At 46.0% G+C, this 19,787-nt stretch overlaps 1 protein-coding gene across 4 annotated transcripts in view; it reads left to right on the top strand.

Moving 5' to 3' along the window:
- PCGF5 (polycomb group ring finger 5) overlaps positions 1 to 19,787 on the top strand; it is a 112,318-nt gene that overhangs the window by 57,304 nt on the left and 35,227 nt on the right. For 3 of the 4 annotated variants that reach the window (XM_084764023.1, XM_084764024.1, XM_084764021.1), the window contains exon 2: positions 6,642 to 6,923. In XM_084764023.1, the coding sequence (XP_084620149.1) occupies positions 6,812 to 6,923 (112 nt within the window). In that variant the 5' untranslated portion in view covers positions 6,642 to 6,811. Of the gene's footprint in view, positions 1 to 4,508; positions 4,713 to 6,641; positions 6,924 to 19,787 lie in introns of those variants that run through there. The other variant, XM_084764022.1, reaches the window with a different exon arrangement.

Below are 19,787 nucleotides of genomic sequence, written 5' to 3'. Positions count from 1 at the left end.
TGCTTGGGGCTGAGGAGATGGCTCAGTGGGTAAAGTGCTTGCCAGGCAATGTGAGGATCAGAGTTTAAATCCTGCCCTCACATAAAGTCTGGGTAGTTATGTCAGCCCACCTGTAATTCCACTACTCAAGGGACAAAGACAGATCCTGTATCAGCAAGCTCTTAGGTTCAATCAGAGACATGCTACATTGGATATGGTGGAAAGTGACATCAGCTTTGGGCTCCACATGCATGCACATACTTGTACACATGCACCTACACAGGTGAAAACACATGCACACAGACACATGCAAAAACTGATGAGTTGTTATGTCATATGTTTGTGTCTGTAGAGAAGGCTCCTTGAAGCTTTGAGGTGTCCAGGAAATGCTGTTTGAAATCAGCGGATACCTAAAAAATACATAAGGATTGTTCTGACTTAACAGGGACAGGAAAGAGTAAGTGGATTAGGTTAGGGTGCCAAATTGTAAGAAGACTGTTTAACCAGAAGTCAAGGAGGTCCGTTAAGGTTTGGGTCATGGAAGTCAGGAGGGCCTGTGACAGGGATTTGGGGGCCTTTTTAAAGCAAGGGGCAAGATGTGGCACATTGTAGTTAGGAGTCCTGTGGCTCTGAGGAGGAGGAGGACAGGGTGACAGGAGACTGATTCATAGTCTGAATACAAAGGGAAGAGATGGTAGTGACCTGAGCTAGCAGGGGTAGGGGTTTGAGAGACGGGTCGCAGAGTCCTTGACAGTTACTGGGTTGTGGAAACTGGCACAGTGAGAAACAGTGGCTGACTGTGCCCCCCATTCAGCTCTCTGCCCCTCCCTGCACGCCTCCATCACCAATATTTCAGTAGGCTTCAGACTGTGAGCTGTGATACTTATGATCATAACACAAAGGTACTTGGGCCCAGTAGGATAATTACATTAAATTGTGATCTTTTCCACAATCTCTATAGGAAGACATTTAGATTACAGGAGGCAGTTCATACGTTAAAGATACTCTGTTAAAAGACTATACTGAAGTACATAAACTAACTTAAAATAATGAAAAGACCATCATTTAATTCTCAGGGGACAATATCTCCCTATTTTTCAACTAAGTTACACCATTAAAATCAGTTGATATTAACGTACTACTTAATTACAAGTGGTGGAAATGGCTGCTGTTACTAGCTCTTCCCCTCTCTTTCCCCCTCTCCATATATTTTTTTTAATTACCGTGTTTACTATATATCCCATAACTTCTTGTACTTAAGAATTTCTAAAAGGTGTAAATAAAACTGAACTGGTCCCTTTTGTTTTGGCTTTGGCTTGATATAAATCAGCTGTGATTTTGGATTTGCTCTTTGTTTGGGGGGTTGGTGGTCTTGTGTGTCTGTAAAATGAAGTCAGGAATTCATGCCGCACTGCCTTACACTTAGAATGCACACTCACCAGAAAACACTGTCCTTTCCTGGCATTGATCTTGCTATTATTTTTGTGGGGGTTTTGCTTCTTTGTTTTTCAAGACAAGCTTTCTCTGTGTAGCCTTGGCTATCCTGGACCTTTGTAGACCATGCTGGCCTTGAACTCCTAGAGATCCACCTGCCTCAGCCTCCCTGAGTGATGGTATTACAGGCATGTACCACAGGTGTGCACCACAAGCATGTGCCCAGCTCTTGTTATTATTTTTAATCAGACTAATGTTTAAGTTTTAAATTACTGTTTGGTGGGCTTTATTGTCATTTTATTTTTACAGCAACTGGAAATTGGATCTACAGCCTTGGACCTGTTAGGCAAGCAATCCAGTTGCTTTTCTTATTTTTTGGGTGAGAGAGACAGACAGAGACAGAGAGAGACAGAGACAGAGAGATGGAGACAGACAGACACAGAGACAGACACAGAGTGAGAATCCAGGTGGTTGCTAAAGAAGAGAACGAAGAAATTACAAACTGGTTTGAATGAGAATGACCCTATAGAGTCATATATTTGAATGCTTGAGCATCAGGGAGCGATACTATTTGAGAAGGACTGGGCAGATTAGGAGCTGTGGCCCTTCCTGGGCGAAGCTTCTCACTGGGGGCAGGCTTTGAGCTTTCAAAAGCACGTGGGAAGACCAGTCTCTCTTGGCCTAATAGATATCAAGATGTATCTCTCAGCACCACAGGTGCCTGACATCGTGCTCCCTCCCATGATGAGTGTGAACTGGTCTCTGAGGCTATAAGCGAGTCCTGGCTAAGCATTTTTTCCTTTTACAAGAGTTTCTATGGCCATGGCTTCATGTCACAGCAATTGAAAGTTGACACTGTTCCATATCTCAGCCCCACCATCACATTCCAGCATCCCCACCTCTAAATCCACATTCAGGGACTGGTTGTTGCAGCCTAAGTATGAGCACCCGGTCCCGCCTTTGTTAGCTTATGGCCTTTTTAGATCCATGGCCAAGATCATTTCTGAAAATGCTGGCTAGCTCATTCATTGATCACCAGTTGCATTCATTTTGGAGTTCATGAGCTGTTTGTTACCCTTGAAAAAATATGTTTTAACGTATGTGCCACAGTATATACAGCACCGTCTCCCCATTTATTTTAGTCGGATCTTCCCATTGCATATTGAAATACCTCAGAAATAGGCTGGCTTTTCACATTTGGATCCCTCCGGTATGAACAACATGAGGCCTATAGTCACTTGATGGTGACTTGTCTTCTTTTGTTTACTGTAATTGCTGTGTCTTCTAGAAGTCACCCCCTTCCTGGAACCATAGTTTTGCGAAAGGGGTCCATAAGGTTATAATCACTTAAAGCTCTATCAGAAGATGGCGTCTTCCTGTGGCGTCTCTCAAAGGAGTTTGCTTTACTTGCGTCAATTTACCTGTGTAGTTAACAGAAACATGGATAGTTTTTAAAGCTTCCTGTACCTCTGGATACCTGTGTGCCTGGACTGTGCCTTTATTCCTTCAGCCTCCACAATTTGTCACTAGCCAGAGGTGTTGCCTGCCTCTAGGAGATAAAGCAAATGCTCTGCATTCTCTGAGAATTCTTTAGCCACCTTTGCTCTGGCTTTTACAAAAGAGATGATGGAATTGCAACCTTTCCCCCCGCCCCTGGTGTGTGAGATTAAAGGTTGCTTTGCAGCTTGCCCTTTGGAGAATGCTCCTTTTATATTTGATCAGTAAGTGAAGGCTACCTTGGTTTGCCTAGGACCCTAGGAGTCCAGGATTATAGTCTTTAAAAAAGCTGGGCAGTGGTGGCCTTTAATCCCAGCACTTGGGGAGGCAGTGTCAGGCGGATAGATGTGAATTCGAGGCCAGCCTGTTCTAAGATGTGAGTCCAAGACAGCCAAGGCTATCCAGAAAACCCTGTCTCAAAAGTACCAGGTCTAGCTTATGCTTAGCACGGTTGTATTTGTAGGAATTTGAGTTTAGGGAAAGCAGTAGGAAAGGATCATATGAAGAGTACAGGACGTCTTTCAAGAAATCTTTTTCCTTCAATGAATGGTGTCTTGGAAATCTCAAAGTCCACTAGAAAGAGCATGAGGTAGGGGTGTGTGTGGGGGCCTTGTTTTTTGTTTTTGAGTCTTGCAAACTGATACGTTTCTCTCTCTCTCTCTCTCTCTCTCTCTCTCTCTCTCTCTCTCTCTCTCTCTCTCTCTATCTATCTCTCTATCTCTCTCTCGGTTTTTCGAGACAAGGTCTCTCTGTGTTAGCCTTGGCTGTCCTGGACTCACTTTGTAGACCAGGCTGGCCTCGAACTCACAGTGAACCGCCTGCCTCTGCCTCCCGAGTGCTGGGATCACAGGCATGCGCCACCACGCCCGGCTCACATTTTTACCTCTTATGGCTCTCACTCCCTACACAAATTTCCAGTTCACTTGTATGTCAGTGATCTTAATTGCTTAATTGCAGCAAGTTCAATAGTGATTTCTAAATAAGATTCATAGCTCTTAAGAGATCTTCATCTCCACTACAACCCCGTGGGTCCAGTATGGGAGCAATGCCCCGCTAGGAGACAATTCTTTGATAAATAAATTTATTTGTATAGATGCTGGTGGGTGCGCTTGGGCCACCTTGCCTTTCCAGAGGTCAGAGGACAACTTGCAGGAGTCTTTCTGTCTGCTCTCCCCTTCCGTTGATTACTGGGGAATTGATCAAGTCCTCAGGCTTGGGGGCAAGTTCCTTTATCCGCTGAGGCATCTCCCCCGCCCCAAGGAGAAAATTTAGTGGAGTGACTCAGTCGCAGCGCTGACCATCGCTTTTGAGCCCGCCAGGAAAAACATACTGGTCATTGTTATAATGAAAACAACTGAGAGATGGGTGGCGAGGATAAGGCGAACAGAGATAAAATTTGGCCCCAGCTACGTGTCACCCAGGAGCGACAGGGGTGGGGGCAGGGCGCGCAGGGTGTCCCAGGCGCCTAGGAGGAGCACCGGCAAGCGGGCGTGGGTTGAGGGCGTGGCCGCCGGGTAGGGGCGGGGCCCACGGGAGGGGCGTGGCCGGCCGGCGGGCGGCTCTGGCGGTTGGAGGTGGGTGGAGCTGCCCTTGGAGGCGGCACCGGCCTGGCCCCGAGGCCCGCCGCGCCCTATCGCGCCAGAGCCGAGTGGCCCCGCGGAGCCCGCGCGCTCCCGCCTGCTGGGGGAGGGCGGACAGGGCGCGGGGGACCAGACAGGCCGCGGCGGGAGTTGTTTCTCTTTCGCTTTCCCGAGCTCGGAGGCGGGCGTGCCGGCGGGCTGAGAAGCGGCGGCGGCCACTGGGTAGGTACCGCGCGGGGGCGGCCCGGCCGCGCGCCAAGTTTGCGCCGGCGGTCGCGGCGCCCCAGACACCTGCCGCGCCGGGCGCTGGAGCCCGAGTCGCTCGGGGGCGGGGCGGGCGCGTGGGGCTTCGGGTCTGCGCTCGGGGGGCGGCCCGGCCGGCCCGCGGAGACTCGTCCTGTCTCGGGGTCCCCGCGCGAATGGCCCCCGGGTCCCGGGCCGAGCACCTGCCAGGCGGCGGAGGGCTCGAACCTCCGGGACTCGCGCCGCCCAACGCGGAAAAGTTGCCAGGGGCCGCCGGCGCGACACCGCAACCACTCGCTTCCTTTGGGTGACAGGGCTCTGGGTTTGGGATCAGGGCTGCCGCAAGCGCCTAAGTCCCAGGAGTAAAGAAGAGCTGAGATCCAGGCGAGGGTATTAATGCTTTGCTGAAGGTCACCAAGGGCTAAGGCCAGAACCCCTAGATTGCAATTAATTTAATTACACTTTCTGTCATATCCTTAACACCATTTCCCCGAAGGGATAGACGCTGGGAGCCTAAGCCCTGAATGTTCGCAGTGGGTGTGTGCTGATGGAATGATGCCTTCTAGACTTTTCCAGTCGTTTTACACTCGCCTATGAGCTAACAGCCAAGATAGGAGAAAAGTTCCTGCCTGAAAAATGAGCTTAAGCGTAGAAGAATTTAGTGAAATCAGCATCTTCAGTGACGTTGTTTTTCAAGGGCATCTTTCTTGTAGGGAATTTGCAAAACTTTTAAAATAACCTAACTAGCTATTCGTAAAGTTGCAAGAGAAATTAGTGACATTTCTTCGGTTTTCACTGTGCATTATCTTACTTTAAAACATTTAAGCCTCACTTATTTAGGTAGCTAGAGCTCTTTTATTTTACAACTAAGCAACAAAATAAACAGGCACAGTACATTTCCCAGGTTGTGTATCTACTAAATGTGACTGGTTTCTTTGGAAACTTTCTGCCTAGCAGAGGAGATAAAAAGTTGGTAGAATGCTTGCCGGGGCTTGCACTGTCCCTGAGTTTGATCCCTGTCACAGCATGGTGGGACACACCTGTAATCCCAGCACTCTGAAGGAGGAGACAGGAGGATCAGAGCTTCAAGGTCATCCCATCCATAGCAGAAGTTCAAGGCCAGCCTGAGCTTTATGAAAACCCAGCCTCAAAAAACAAGAATGAATGAATGATAACATGAAAGAAAAATCAAACCAGGGAGAAATAAACGTTAACAAATACAGAACACACTAAGTAAAGCATAGGAGAGGGAGTCAAGCAAGATGCAGCTGTCAAGTTGGGTGGAAGACAGGAGCCTGCAGAGTCCATTGGGAGAGAGAAGTGATCCCCTCGGTTTATTACCTGAAGTGTTGAAGGAAAGGTTAAAGTCAGCCTAGGAATATGGTTTACATCTCCTGGGACATGCTAAGAAACTCCCCCTCCCCTTTTTTTTGAGCCGTACTAAATGTGATGGATAGAAAAAACCTGATAGCAGAATATAAGAGGCCACGACTAGAGGGCATGTATTTGAGGAGAGGAAGTGGACATCAGCTTGATTTGACTATTCACTAGATGGAGAACAGAAAACGGAAACCGAGGCCACTTTGATAGGAGGGCTAATGACTTCAGTTTTGAGTCTTTGTACCTTGTAGTGACAGAAACTCTTTGGAGAAAGTCAAGCAGATAGTAAAAACTGGTGAGAAATGATATTAATTTGATTCAGTGGTTCTGGTGCCATGTGTGGAGGTGATGATAATTGAGGCTTCAGAACTGGCTGAATGTTACTCTCGATTAAATTATAATAGACTTACAGGTTAATTGTATAGTAAAGGTTCTGCCACCAAACGTAGACCTTACAAATGTACTGTTAATGACATTAAATACAGTATAAGAAACTTGATGCCTTCTCTCTTATGATTTTGGAAACAGATATGAAAAAGGACCACCAAAAGGAGTGATGATCAGTGATCTGTGCTCAGACTGGGTGTGCATGCTCATGACGCAGGACCCCTGCCAAGAACGCTGCGCCAGCTTCTGGGACCAGCTTCTTCTCCCTAGTGCCCCTCTTTGCCTGAACTGCTAAAGCCAGCTGACCACGAATGGCTACCCAAAGGAAACACTTGGTGAAAGATTTCAACCCGTACATCACCTGCTATATCTGCAAAGGATATCTGATCAAGCCAACCACAGTGACAGAATGCCTCCATACATGTATGTATTTCACGTGCTCACCAAAATTTATCTCTGTGTTTTTTTTCTTTAAACCTGCTGTGCTTTGTTTTTGTCTGGATTTTAAGTTTTAAAAAGCAGTCTCAGGAAATTTTATGCTGTTAACATCCCAGTGACAAATTCTGAAAATTAACTTGAATCCTAATAAATGTTGACTCTAAAACCAGATTGTAAAATGGTCTTAAAAGACTTTAATTGGTTATGAATTTTCAAAAAGCGACATTATCAAAGAAAGAGGCATTTTTACAACCATTTGTATGAGTATACATACTTTCTGTGTTCTGTTACTATACTTTTCTTCAGTGAAACTGATTCCAGTAGCCCCAGTTTAATGTCTATCATATGTTCTAAACTCGATGCTGTGTGTACTGAAGTCATTTTAACTTTTTAGTAATCTTGAAGCAGTTTGGAGTGGGTATAGGGCAAAGAGTATTCGGATCTTCCCCCTGTGTGAAAAGAAAGTGGTGGACTTGAATTCAGCTCCAGCGCCTGCTCAGTTTCTCGTATAATAACAGGTCTTTTTTCAAAGCCTCATTTGAGCTCATTTTCCCCACTGAACAGATAGACTGCATACCCATAGTTTCAAACAAATGAGCCGAATAAAATCACTTGGAAGTAATCTGACAAATCTTACGTTATATATAATTGTCTAAGTCAGGGTTTCTATTGCTCAACAAAACATCATGACCAAAACCCAAGTTTGGAGGAAAGGATGTGTTTGGCTTACACTTGCAGCTCACAGTCCGTCACTGGAGGCAGTCGGACAGAACTCAAACAGGGCTGTACCTGGGGACAAGAGCTGATGCAGAGGCCATGGAAGGTGCTGCTTACTGGCTTGTTTCCCCTGCCTTGCTCAGCCTGTTTTCTTGTAGAACCCAGGACTACCAGCCCAAGGATGGCACCACTCACCATGGGCCAGGCTCTCCCCTGTTGATCATTAATTAAGAAAATGCCTTACAACTAGATCTCACCAAGGCATTTCTTCAACTGAGGTTCCTTCCTCTCTGATGACTCTAGCTTGTGTCAAATTGACACGCAGAAGGAACCAGTACAATAATTTAATCACAGTTTGAAACACAGAATTTTATTGAAAGCTGTTTGAACGTACTGAAACTTGCTGGGTCTTATGGTCAAGTCTGGTCACATATACTGTGGAAAAGCTGTCGTGGCGTTGATGGATACTCCCCTGGGATGTTAACTGTTCAATTAGTAGTTAACTGTGAAATGTCTTCTATGGTTAATTTGTCCTTGCTTTGTATTTAACTTGAACAATTAATAATTAATTGTCATTGGATACACTTATTGATTACCTACTATGTGTTAGGTACAGTGCTAAATAGAGAGGATTACAAGAGGGCTTAATAACTGTCATTGAAAACATTTATTGATTACCTACTATGTGTCAGGTGCGATGCTAAATACAGATACAAGAGTTCTTAAAAAATTTAAAACAAAAAACCTCTGCTCAACGAGTTTACCTTCTAGGAAGGAGAACTTATAATAAATATGTTCAATATTAATTGGTGATGACTGGCGTGAAGAGGAACAGATTGTAGATAGGATGGAGTTGTTTGATAGGATGGCATGTCAGCCTATCTATGCCATTTTAACAGAAATGTTAAGCGATTGCACTCCGTAGGAATATGGGAAGAACCTTCTAGACAGAGGGACTAGCAAGTAAGTCTTGAGACTTTGAGCCCAGAATAAGCTTGGCAGGTTCTAGGAACACTGGATCAGTTAGAAGACTGTCCTACCCATAGGTCTGCTACACGTGTGCACGCACGCACGCACGCACGCACGCACGCAGAGGCTTCAAAGACAGTAAGATCTGGGGTGGACGTAGTGGAGGTGACTGGGATGTGGATGTTTTGGGGAAAGATTTAAGGAGTGCACACTGGAGCAGGCAGCTGAGCATGTTCTTTTGCTTCCTGTCATACCTATGTATAGTCCACAGTCTGTTTGGTTTCACTGATTCTAGCATTTGTGCATTTGGATCTCTCCAGCAGAAATGGCTGACTATGAGGGGTAAGGTAAAAGCACAAATCTCTCAATTTCTGTCTATTATAAATTTTATATCCTGAAAGAAAATTTTAAATAAAATCCCAAATTATTATCTTTTTAAAAAGAAAACCAAAAGATTCTAGAAGTATACTAGTTAGAAGCAAAAATCATTTTTCTTTTTTCTTGATAAACCATGAAATTTTATTTTGCTATTTTTACCATTTATTTTATCATTGAAGAATATATTGTTAATATGCTTTACAAAGTATTATTTTCCACTGAAGGAGTGGCTGGGATTTTTCTTCTTGCATTTTTATTGAAAATTTTTATAAACATCATCTGGTTGCACTTTCCCCTTTTCTCCTCTCCCTCTCACCTGTCTGTGCACACAACTCCATGCCCTTTTTTTCTCTCTTTAAAAAAATAAACAACAGAAAACCCAAAGAAACTCATCTGTGCATGAACACATAATAACCCACAAAAACACAAAATCAGAAACCATACTACACAAGCAAAAGACCAGTACGACAAAAAAAAATTCAAACAAAACAATATGAAACAAAAAGTCTACAAAAATACCACTGAGTTCGTTGTGTGTTGGCCATTTACTTCTGGGCATGGGGCCTACTCTGGAGTGTGGATAGTATACCCAGTGAGGCTCTGTTGGAGGAGACTAACTTTTCCTTGGCCAGTGGGTGCCTGTTGCAGATAGCTTCTTGGTAGGGGTGGGGGACTTGTGTCCACTTCCCCCTCAGTGCTAAGACCCCATCTGTCTTGAACCTGTGTAAGCCCTGTGCACGCTGCCATAGTCTGTTTCATATGTGCATTGGTCCTGTTGTGTCTGTCTGGGGACAGTTTGCTTGGATTCCTCTGTCATCTCTGGCTCTAGCAGTCTTTTTGCATAGGTCCCTGAGCCCTAGTGGAGGGATTGGCCAAGGCATCCCATCTGTGACTGAGTGCTCTGCCCACTGTCCACCTGTGGGACCCTTAGTTCTCATCTGCTGCAAGAGGCAGCTTCTCTGATAATGGCTGATAGAAGCACTGATCCATTGTATAACAATGGCATTTAAAGTCATTTTATTGCTATGCTCTTCCAGCAGAGCTATAGGATTTGGTTTTCCCCTAGGATAGGAGTCTCTATACTCAGGGACATCTGCGAGTGTTGTCTTCAGCAGTAGGGCCTTACTGTCCCTTTGTGGAGAGTAGCCAACAACCTTGGCAATAGCCTGTTGAAAGAGTAGTTGAAAGCCTAGCGAGGTAAATAACAAACTGTACAGGTTATTCTGCTGTAAGCAGTTCTTGGGCAGTGCCCACTCTGAGCCTTTCCTGAGAACTGAAGTGGCAGAGTTCTGATGAGAACACAATGCTAACACAGATGTGGAAGCCATCATCCACCGAGAGCCCTGGGCAGTCAGTTAGTGTGGGGTCAGGTCCTCAGCGTGGTGCCCAGCCTCAGGATGCTGTAGCCATAGCATGAGGGTTATTACTCTTGGGTTTTTGGATTTCTATGTCCTGTAGATCTTTATATTGAACCCTTAGGGAAATAACCCTATTTGCAGAGCACTTTCTTGTTTGTTCTGATAACATGAACAGTACTATAAAGCAGCATTGGTAGACTTGCATGGGTGCTTTGATGTGATCATATTCTGCGTCTGCGTCTTCTGCCAGGGCTTTTTACATGTAATAACATAGGAAGAATACAGTTTCACAATAATTTGGAATGTGTTTAAAATTGAGCAAAGCAACCAAGTGGGAAAGGCAGGAATTGAGACAGATTAAGTGACATTGCGATGCTTTGTAGTTTTAGAGGTTGACATAACTTTATATGAAGAGTACTTTACTAAAATATCTGTACAAAAACTACAGTGGGATGATATATGGGTAAAGAAAGAGCACTCGTTCTTGCTGTGGGAACTAAAGACATCTGCCCCATTGGTCAGTCAGCTGAGAAATACGTAAGCGAAGGTATGCTAGTGAGGAAAGCCAGCCCTGGAATCTGCCTCCTGGCCTTTCCGGTAAAGCTGGAGAAGAGTGAGGGAGTGGAAAACAAGCAAATGAACAAAGCACGGTGGGGAAGATGGACATGGTGGGACACAAGGGTGGGTCAGGGTATTGGAGCAGAATGGAATGAGAGCATTACTGAGATCCCCGAAGCCTTAGGCCTTTCCAGGGAGGGCCAGGTATGTGTGTGCAGGCCGTCCCAGGTAGGGCCAGATGTGTGTGCAGACCATCCCAGGGAGGGTCAGATGTGTGTGCAGGCCGTCCCGGGGGGGGGGGGTCAGATGTGTGTGCAGGCCGTCCCAGGGGGGGTCAGATGTGTGTGCAGGCCATTCCAGGGAGGGCCAGATGTGTGTGCAGACCATCCCAGGGAGGGTCAGATGTGTGTGCAGGCCATCCCAGGGAGGGTCAGATGTGTGTGCAGGCCGTCCCAGGGGGGGTCAGATGTGTGTGCAGGCCGTCCCAGGGAGGGCCAGATGTGTGTGCAGGCCGTCCCAGGTAGGGCCAGATGTGTGTGCAGGCCGTCCCAGGGAGGGCCAGATGTGTGTGCAGGCGGTCCCAGGGAGGGCCAGATGTGTGTGCAGGCCGTCCCAGGGAGGGCCAGATGTGTGTGCAGGCCGTCCCAGGGAGGGCCAGATGTGTGTGCAGGCCGTCCCAGGGAGGGCCAGATGTGTGTGCAGGCCGTCCCAGGGAGGGCCAGATGTGTGTGCAGGCCGTCCCAGGGAGGGCCAGATGTGTGTGCAGGCCGTCCCAGGGAGGGCCAGATGTGTGTGCAGGCCGTCCCAGGGAGGGCCAGATGTGTGTGCAGGCCGTCCCAGGGAGGGCCAGATGTGTGTGCAGGCCGTCCCAGGGAGGGCCAGATGTGTGTGCAGGCCGTCCCAGGGAGGGCCAGATGTGTGTGCAGGCCGTCCCAGGGAGGGCCAGATGTGTGTGCAGGCCGTCCCAGGGAGGGCCAGATGTGTGTGCAGGCGGTCCCAGGGAGGGCCAGATGTGTGTGCAGGCCGTCCCAGGGAGGGCCAGATGTGTGTGCAGGCGGTCCCAGGGAGGGCCAGATGTGTGTGCAGGCCGTCCCAGGGAGGGCCAGATGTGTGTGCAGGCCGTCCCAGGGAGGGCCAGATGTGTGTGCAGGCCGTCCCAGGGAGGGCCAGATGTGTGTGCAGGCCGTCCCAGGGAGGGCCAGATGTGTGTGCAGGCCGTCCCAGGGAGGGCCAGATGTGTGTGCAGGCGGTCCCAGGGAGGGCCAGATGTGTGTGCAGGCCGTCCCAGGGAGGGCCAGATGTGTGTGCAGGCGGTCCCAGGGAGGGCCAGATGTGTGTGCAGGCCGTCCCAGGGAGGGCCAGATGTGTGTGCAGGCGGTCCCAGGGAGGGCCAGATGTGTGTGCAGGCCGTCCCAGGGAGGGCCAGATGTGTGTGCAGGCCGTCCCAGGGAGGGCCAGATGTGTGTGCAGGCCGTCCCAGGGAGGGCCAGATGTGTGTGCAGGCCGTCCCAGGGAGGGCCAGATGTGTGTGCAGGCCGTCCCAGGGAGGGCCAGATGTGTGTGCAGGCCGTCCCAGGGAGGGCCAGATGTGTGTGCAGGCCGTCCCAGGGAGGGCCAGATGTGTGTGCAGGCCGTCCCAGGGAGGGCCAGATGTGTGTGCAGGCCGTCCCAGGGAGGGCCAGATGTGTGTGCAGGCCGTCCCAGGGAGGGCCAGATGTGTGTGCAGGCCGTCCCAGGGAGGGCCAGATGTGTGTGCAGGCCGTCCCAGGGAGGGCCAGATGTGTGTGCAGGCGGTCCCAGGGAGGGCCAGATGTGTGTGCAGGCCGTCCCAGGGAGGGCCAGATGTGTGTGCAGGCCGTCCCAGGGAGGGCCAGATGTGTGTGCAGGCCGTCCCAGGGAGGGCCAGATGTGTGTGCAGGCCGTCCCAGGGAGGGCCAGATATGTGTGCAGGCCGTTTCAAGTAGCATGTATTGCAGTGCTTTGACGTGGACCAGCACCTCAGCTCTCTCCAGTTACTATTGGCATGTATTTTACCGCCCCCCTTTCCTCATCCTTATTTTTTTTTAATGTTTGTAATTGAAATAGATCACATAATTTCTTCCTATTCCTGCGTCCAGCCCCTGCCAGGTGCCCCCCCTGCAAATACTTCATGTTCCTTCCACTCTAAACTCTTTCATTATTGTTCCTACATATGTATACCGTACTTATGTACACATAAGTACAACATGCTGAATCTGTTTCTGTTTGTGTATATGTGGTTTCAGGAATGACCATTCTACATGACAACCAATAAGGGGGCTCATCTCTGGGACAAGCTAATTTTACCAGTGGTCATTACTTGCTCTAGTTTTTTGTCTAGTGGTGAGACCCATTGAAATTTTCCTCCTTCTACCTTAATATGTCCGTTGACATTGTCATTTTCCCAGTCATTTCTAGAGAAGACTGTTTCACAGAAGCCGTCCTGGTATTCTGGCTCTTGCAGTCTTCTGCAGTGTTCCCCAAGCCGCAGACGTAGGAGTTGTGATAGTTGTGTATGCCCCCATCCACTGATCTCCGCATTGCAGCCATGTGCGGCTTTCTGTCATGGTTCCCATTTTCTGTAAAGATGGGTGTCTTGATGAGGTCTAAGCTGCAGTTACCTGTAGGTGTAAGGAAAAGATTTAGTATATAGTAGGGAATTATGGTGGCCTAACAAAGTAGCTGTAGTAGATTCTTTTTCACTATTAAGCTAGGCAGGCCTTCAGTAAGACACTCCCCACGTTGAGTAGGCGTGTGGTCCAGCTAGACAGTTATTGGTTCTGTTTACCCTCACAAAACTGCCAGAGTTCCCATCCATCTGGCTTCACCCCTCCACTGTTCTCATTCAGGCCATGCTTCCTTCTCACCAGCCCTGCTGTGACACAGTCCTGACCAGTACAGGGTGGCTGTGCCTAAAGACATAATGTCTTTGTCACTGTCACTTTTTTAGTTTTTCGAGACAGGGTTTCTCTGTGTGTATCCCAGGCTATCCTGGACTCACTTTGTAGAACAGGCCGGTCTCGAACTAACAGGGATGGATCTGCCTCTGCCTCCCAAGTTCTGGGATTAAAGACGTGCGCCACCACATCTGGCTCTGTCACTGCCACTTTTCAATCTTGACCCTGCCCCCCCCCCCAAAAAAAAAGTCTGAAAGGTATGATACTGGCCAGGCCTGGTGACACACCTGTAATCCCAGCATCAGGAAGCTGAGGCAGGCAGGTTTCTGTGAGTTCAAGGCCAGCCTGGTTTACAAAGTGAGTCCAGGACAGCCAAGACTACACAGAGAAAACCCTGTCTCAAAAAAAAAAAAAAAAAAAAAAAAAAGAAAAAAGAAAAAAAATTTAAAAACAAGAAAAGAAAAGAAAGAGGTGTGATGCTGCCGCCTCCAGGATAAATTAAAGCTACTTTCCTGTGGTTTGTTTCCCTGCTTCTTCTCCTCTACATCACACACAGGGAGACACTTGGTTCAGGTACTGCTCTCCTTGGCACGAATTTCTCTTGCTGTGTTCTCTGCCAACAACTATCCATCCATTAACATTTATCCCTCTAAGTCCCATCTATACATGTCTTCTACACAGGTGTAGATTACATGTCTCCCTAATATTTGGTGAGTGTGTAATAAAAGCATAAATGGACAGTTAATCCCTGATCACATGTTTTTCCTTTCAGTAGTTCAAACACAGTGCTAGCTAATTTGAAAGACATGTGCACAGTGTTGTTGGTTAGGAGTTATGAGTTAGGTTTTTAAAACTACGTCCTAGTATCAACTGAGGCACCTGTGAGTATTAAAGGAGGAGATGGACTCTAGAGTGAGGACTACTGTTTGGCCTAGCTCAGAGACTGTCCTCTGTCTTATGACAGGCCCCAGGCAGTGTGGGGAGCTGTCGAGTGTATATTCTGGTGATTGTATACATTGTTGACTTAAAAGAGTCTCACCTAAGTCAAGGACGGAGGAGCTTCATTCCAAAAGCTCCTGTGTGATAGGTGCAGCACAGTGCGTGGCTTCTTAACCCTTTTTAGCTAGAGGTTCCTGTGGGATCTTCTAGTGCCTCCCTAAGGGAGGGAACATGTCTTCATAGTCATAAAGTTCATCAGAATCTCTTCTTTCTGCCCTTCCAGAAATTATGGCAGTAATCCCTTGGAACAAAACACATACAAAGAAGATGGGTTCCCTGATAGATACAGCTGGTGTCATGATGAAGAACTTGATTTTATATCACAATATTAAGAATGGAGGAGTTGACTCAGTGAGTTAAGGTACCTGCCACTGAGCTTAAGTTGGATTCTTCAGACACACACACACACACACACACACACACGGAGAGAGTGAGAGTAAATGTAATAGAGTATAGGAGTAGCTTAATCATGATGTCAAATTTCAGTTACTTATTCACTGGTTTTTGTTTTAAAGACTTATATTTTTAATTCTATGTATGTATCTGTGTGAGTTTGTCCACATGAGTGTAGGTATCCACAGAGGCCATAAGAAGGTGTCAGATTCCGGGGAGCTGGAGTTACAGATGTTGTGAGATATCCATCATGGGGGTTGGAATCACAAGGTCCTCTGCAGCTGTGTAAGAACAGTACACACTCATAAGTGTCGCCATCGCTCCGGCTCCCATTTACTGTTTCTGAACAAATACAGTAATCATATGGCCACTCAACTAAGGTACAGGGGCTGATATTTAATGCTGAAGTCTCATGCCCCATACTCTTGCTATTCACAGTTCAGTCTTCAGGCTAGCAGCATCCATGAGCAACAGTGTCACCTGGGAACTCATTAGCAGTGCAAATTCTTGGGCTTCACTGTAGACCTCTGGGGATAAGGGCAGAAATCTGTATTAACAAGCCCTCTAGGTGAATCTGTGTTACACTAGAATCTGACAAGCACCACTCTGGACCAGACCTTTGTCATCCTAGCATCCCTTAAATTAGACAGTTTACAGTTGAATCATACTGTGATTAAGTAAATGCTAATAAAAGATTGAAGTCATAGTTATTGTTTATTGAATGTTTGTCGTAGGGAGTTTGAGCTCTTTCCTTTCATTGTCTTATTTAATCTAACCAAGACTCCTTGTAGCTGGGCAGTATTATTTGATCATTCAGCAAGTGTTTATTGGCACTTACATGTGCCAGGTATTATAATTACCACAGGAAACAGAAAAACGAATATGTTGGGCCTAGTTCATAACCTCCTAGAACTTACGCTCTGATAGGGTAGACCTTCAACAGGCAAGGAAAGAATGAGATCCAGGTTCTGTATATACCAATGCTGTGAAGAAGTGAAGTGGATAAAAGCCTTTCTTAGTAGTTGATATTCAGCAGAGACCAAAAAATAGAAAGACATGGGCTACAGAAAGGCTGGAGGAAAATGTATTTCAGACCCTCCTTCCAAATTCTTCTTTCAGGTAGACGACTGAGAAATAATAAGAAACACCCAGAATGGACCAGAGCCGGGTCCTCAGTCCTACTGTCTGACTCAGGCTCTTCTGCAGATGCCTGTGACATTTCCCTAACTCTCTTCTTTCTTCATCTGCTTATCTTTGTTTTTAATATTTCATTAAGTAACATTAATTACATGTGAGAGGAGAGACTGGTTTCGTGAGGTATTAGATGCATGATAAGGATGTGAGTCTGCTCGTAGTTCTGAATTGAGAAGCTATCCTAATGGAAAAAGACATTATTTTGATGAAATTTCTGGTGCTTTATTTATGAGGTCCTTAGATTTGGAGTGAAAGTCTGTTTAGAAAACAAAATCCAGATTGAAGTCACATTAGCAGTAGGTGCACGTGCAGTGCCACAGGTCTGTGAAACTGTTAAAGCTTCACATGGTGTTTGGCCCCCATTCATAAAAGTGATTACAGTGTTTGTTTGGATGATCTTTAGAAATAAGAATAGTTGCTGATTTTAAACAGTTTGGATACTAGCTGTTAATCATTATGTTAAAGATGAATTATGTTAAGCTTATAGATCTTTTTTATTTTGAAGCTATGAAATAGTGAGGAATAAACCACTGAGCAAGCATCATCATAGGAGACACAAAAGGATAAATAAAGGGATAACAGAAAATTTTAAAGTTTAATTATATAGTATATTGATGTCTAACAGAAAGTCCCCAGACCTAGAGGTTATGGTAAATAAATAGTACTAATTAAGAACCCAGCACAAAGGCTGAATGGAAACCTAAGAGCTGCAGTCTAACATTGCACTAGACTTTGAGGAATCTTCACAATTGCTGATATTTGTAACTGGTTCTAACAGACTATTATAAAAAAGCCAAACAAAACTCCCTTCGTTAGAATATGCAGCTGCCAATTTGTACTGTTGGAATGAGTGCCTCTTCATGGCTGCTGGTAAACTCAGAATTCCTTCAGTTGGCATGTAGACTTCTTTCTGACTTGACTACAGTGATAAAGTTGTAGACCTAGAATCTGAGCTCCCTTTAGTATCCTAACCCCCATGGCTTCCTTTTATCTGCATGTATTCACTGAGCCTGTTTTTGTTCAGATTCTGGTCCAGATCCTGGGGACATAGAGTATCATACATAATATATAGTAGAAGGCTATCACTTATCTGCTATAGATAGTGAAGGTCAAACTGGACAAGGGGACTTGAACAATCAGTATGGTATTAGAATCCATAAAAGTCTACATGCAGGACAAGCTTGAGTCAGTGACATTTGAACCTGTAGCAGAGAAGCTAACCCATCGGATACCTGAGAGAAGATCCGGGCAGAGGGAATGCTAAGATCACAGACTTGAAGCTGTGAGTGCATGAGGCCAGTGTGGCTGAACAGCAGTGAGCAGATGAAAGGTCAGAGGTGAGGGGAGACGGGTGGGGGCCACAAGTTCTGCACATTTAAGGATTCTGGAGGGCTTCTTTTTTTTAAATGAAGGAGGGAAATTAAGGCCCATTTTGTGGATGGGTTTGAGTAAGGAATAATATAAACTAGACTGTAGTTAAAAGAGTCACCTAAACTTATAGTATGGAAGTAGCAGTGCCAGGAATCTTATGTAGTGATGGTTTGTGCCAAGGTGCTGATGTGGTAAAATGTCAGTTCCTTCATCTCAGTGGAAAAAGGGATACAGCTTTCTAGGAAATAGTTATCACTATAGGGTTTTGAGGCAAGCTACATGTAACAACACGGGAGAAATAAAGGTACTTGTTAGTTCCTTATGTTAGTAAAACTAAGAAGCTCACAGCAGCAGATTGTAACTTTAGGGAACTTTTAAATCAGTGTTAGTTACACATGTAGGGATATGTATTATGAAAAGCAGGAAACATGCCTCTCCTGTGTATAGTTAGAGCCTACATATAACCTGATAGCAGAAAATGTCCTCAACATAAAAACTACATGAGAAATGTTTCCCATAGTGACCTATAGGATTGAGGTTCTAGTTCAGTGGTAGAAGGCTTGACCTCAAGCACTGAAAAAAAAAAGAAGAATGGCCCAACCCAGACCCAGTTGTATGTGCCTTTAACCCCAGCACTTAGGAAACAGGCAGGCAGATCTCTGGGTTAGAGACCAGCCCCAGGCCAGCCAGAACTGCATAGAGAGACTCTGCTTTGGTTTTGGTTTATTTCTGTTCTTTTTAAAGAATGGCACATTTAATGATACCCTTGAAGAAGGAGGGGAAAATGTTTTTAAGTTGGCTGATAAGACTAATATACCTAGATGCTTTTTAACAGAAGTAATAAACAGGGTGTTACTGCTGGGTGGCAGTGCTAAAGATACAGGATAAAAGCTGATTATTACAATGTGGTCAGTAATGTCGGACTTAGTGCTCTGAACGATAAATCTAAATTACTTGTTCTATCAAAGCAGACAGGTAAGACATGTGGATGGGCTGCATTTCCATGATAGGCCAACAACTTGCCAGGTACCTGCTCTGCAGATGCCGCCAAAGTCGTGAAAGTAAGGAAGTGAGATGGCTGATGATAGCTCTTGGGTAATTCAGCCATGGCAGCGGCCTGTAACAGTGCACGTGCATCAACATGATTGGGAAGTGAATGCGAGCGACTTCTAGCCCAAGGTCAATGTTGGGATGTACTGAACATGAAGTTCAGGGGAAAATGTCTACTGGAAAAGAGTTAGTTGATTGGATGAGAACCGACCCCAGTCCCACTTTGCCTCAGAAAAAGAAGTGTCCCACATGAGAAGATAGTTTTCATGGAGGCAAAACAATCAAAGTATCTTACACATCACATCTAAGTTGCAAGTAGAAATGATTGCAAGGTATTAACCACAAAGTGATAGACAGTCCACTTCCAGTGGCATGCCCACCTGTTAAATGGACATATCGAACCAGGCATGGGCTGATGGCATTCAGGACTTTATGTTAGTTCTCCTTGTTCTGATGGTTTGCTCACCCAGTAATCTGATTTACAGAAAGAGCTCACATTTAACAGACACTATAAACCAGTAATTAATTTTATTTGGTCCCCATAATAACCAAGTAGGGTAGATAGCTTTTAAAATCTCTCTTATACATAGGTACAAATGAATAATGAGCCTAATGACGAGCATGTGGACAGTCTGTGGCAGGACTATCTGGAGTGGCCGTCCTCTGCTACCTTGGCTTCCGTCCTTTGCACTGGCTCACACACTGTCTGGCTGTATCTGTCCTGAGGCAGTGATTTGTCCTTTGCTAATGAAGTACTTCTGACTACAGTTTAGCAGAGAGCCAGATCCTAGAATGGGGCAGGTTTTATAAAGGAAGATGTTTGTGACCAGCTTCTGCCCATCATCAATCACAGTGGCCAGTGTTGCCCAGTTACTGTTTGCCTACACCAGTAAGGGAGCTTTGCAGAGTTAGCATCTTAGGGCAGGTGAATTAGTCCAAAAGAGAAT

This window comes from Acomys minous (assembly GCF_964271855.1).
Source record: "Acomys minous genome assembly, chromosome: 2".
NCBI lineage: Eukaryota > Metazoa > Chordata > Mammalia > Rodentia > Muridae > Acomys > Acomys minous.
The sequence above is the reverse complement of the archived record's forward strand: the minus strand, read 5'-3'. Positions and strand labels throughout refer to the sequence as shown.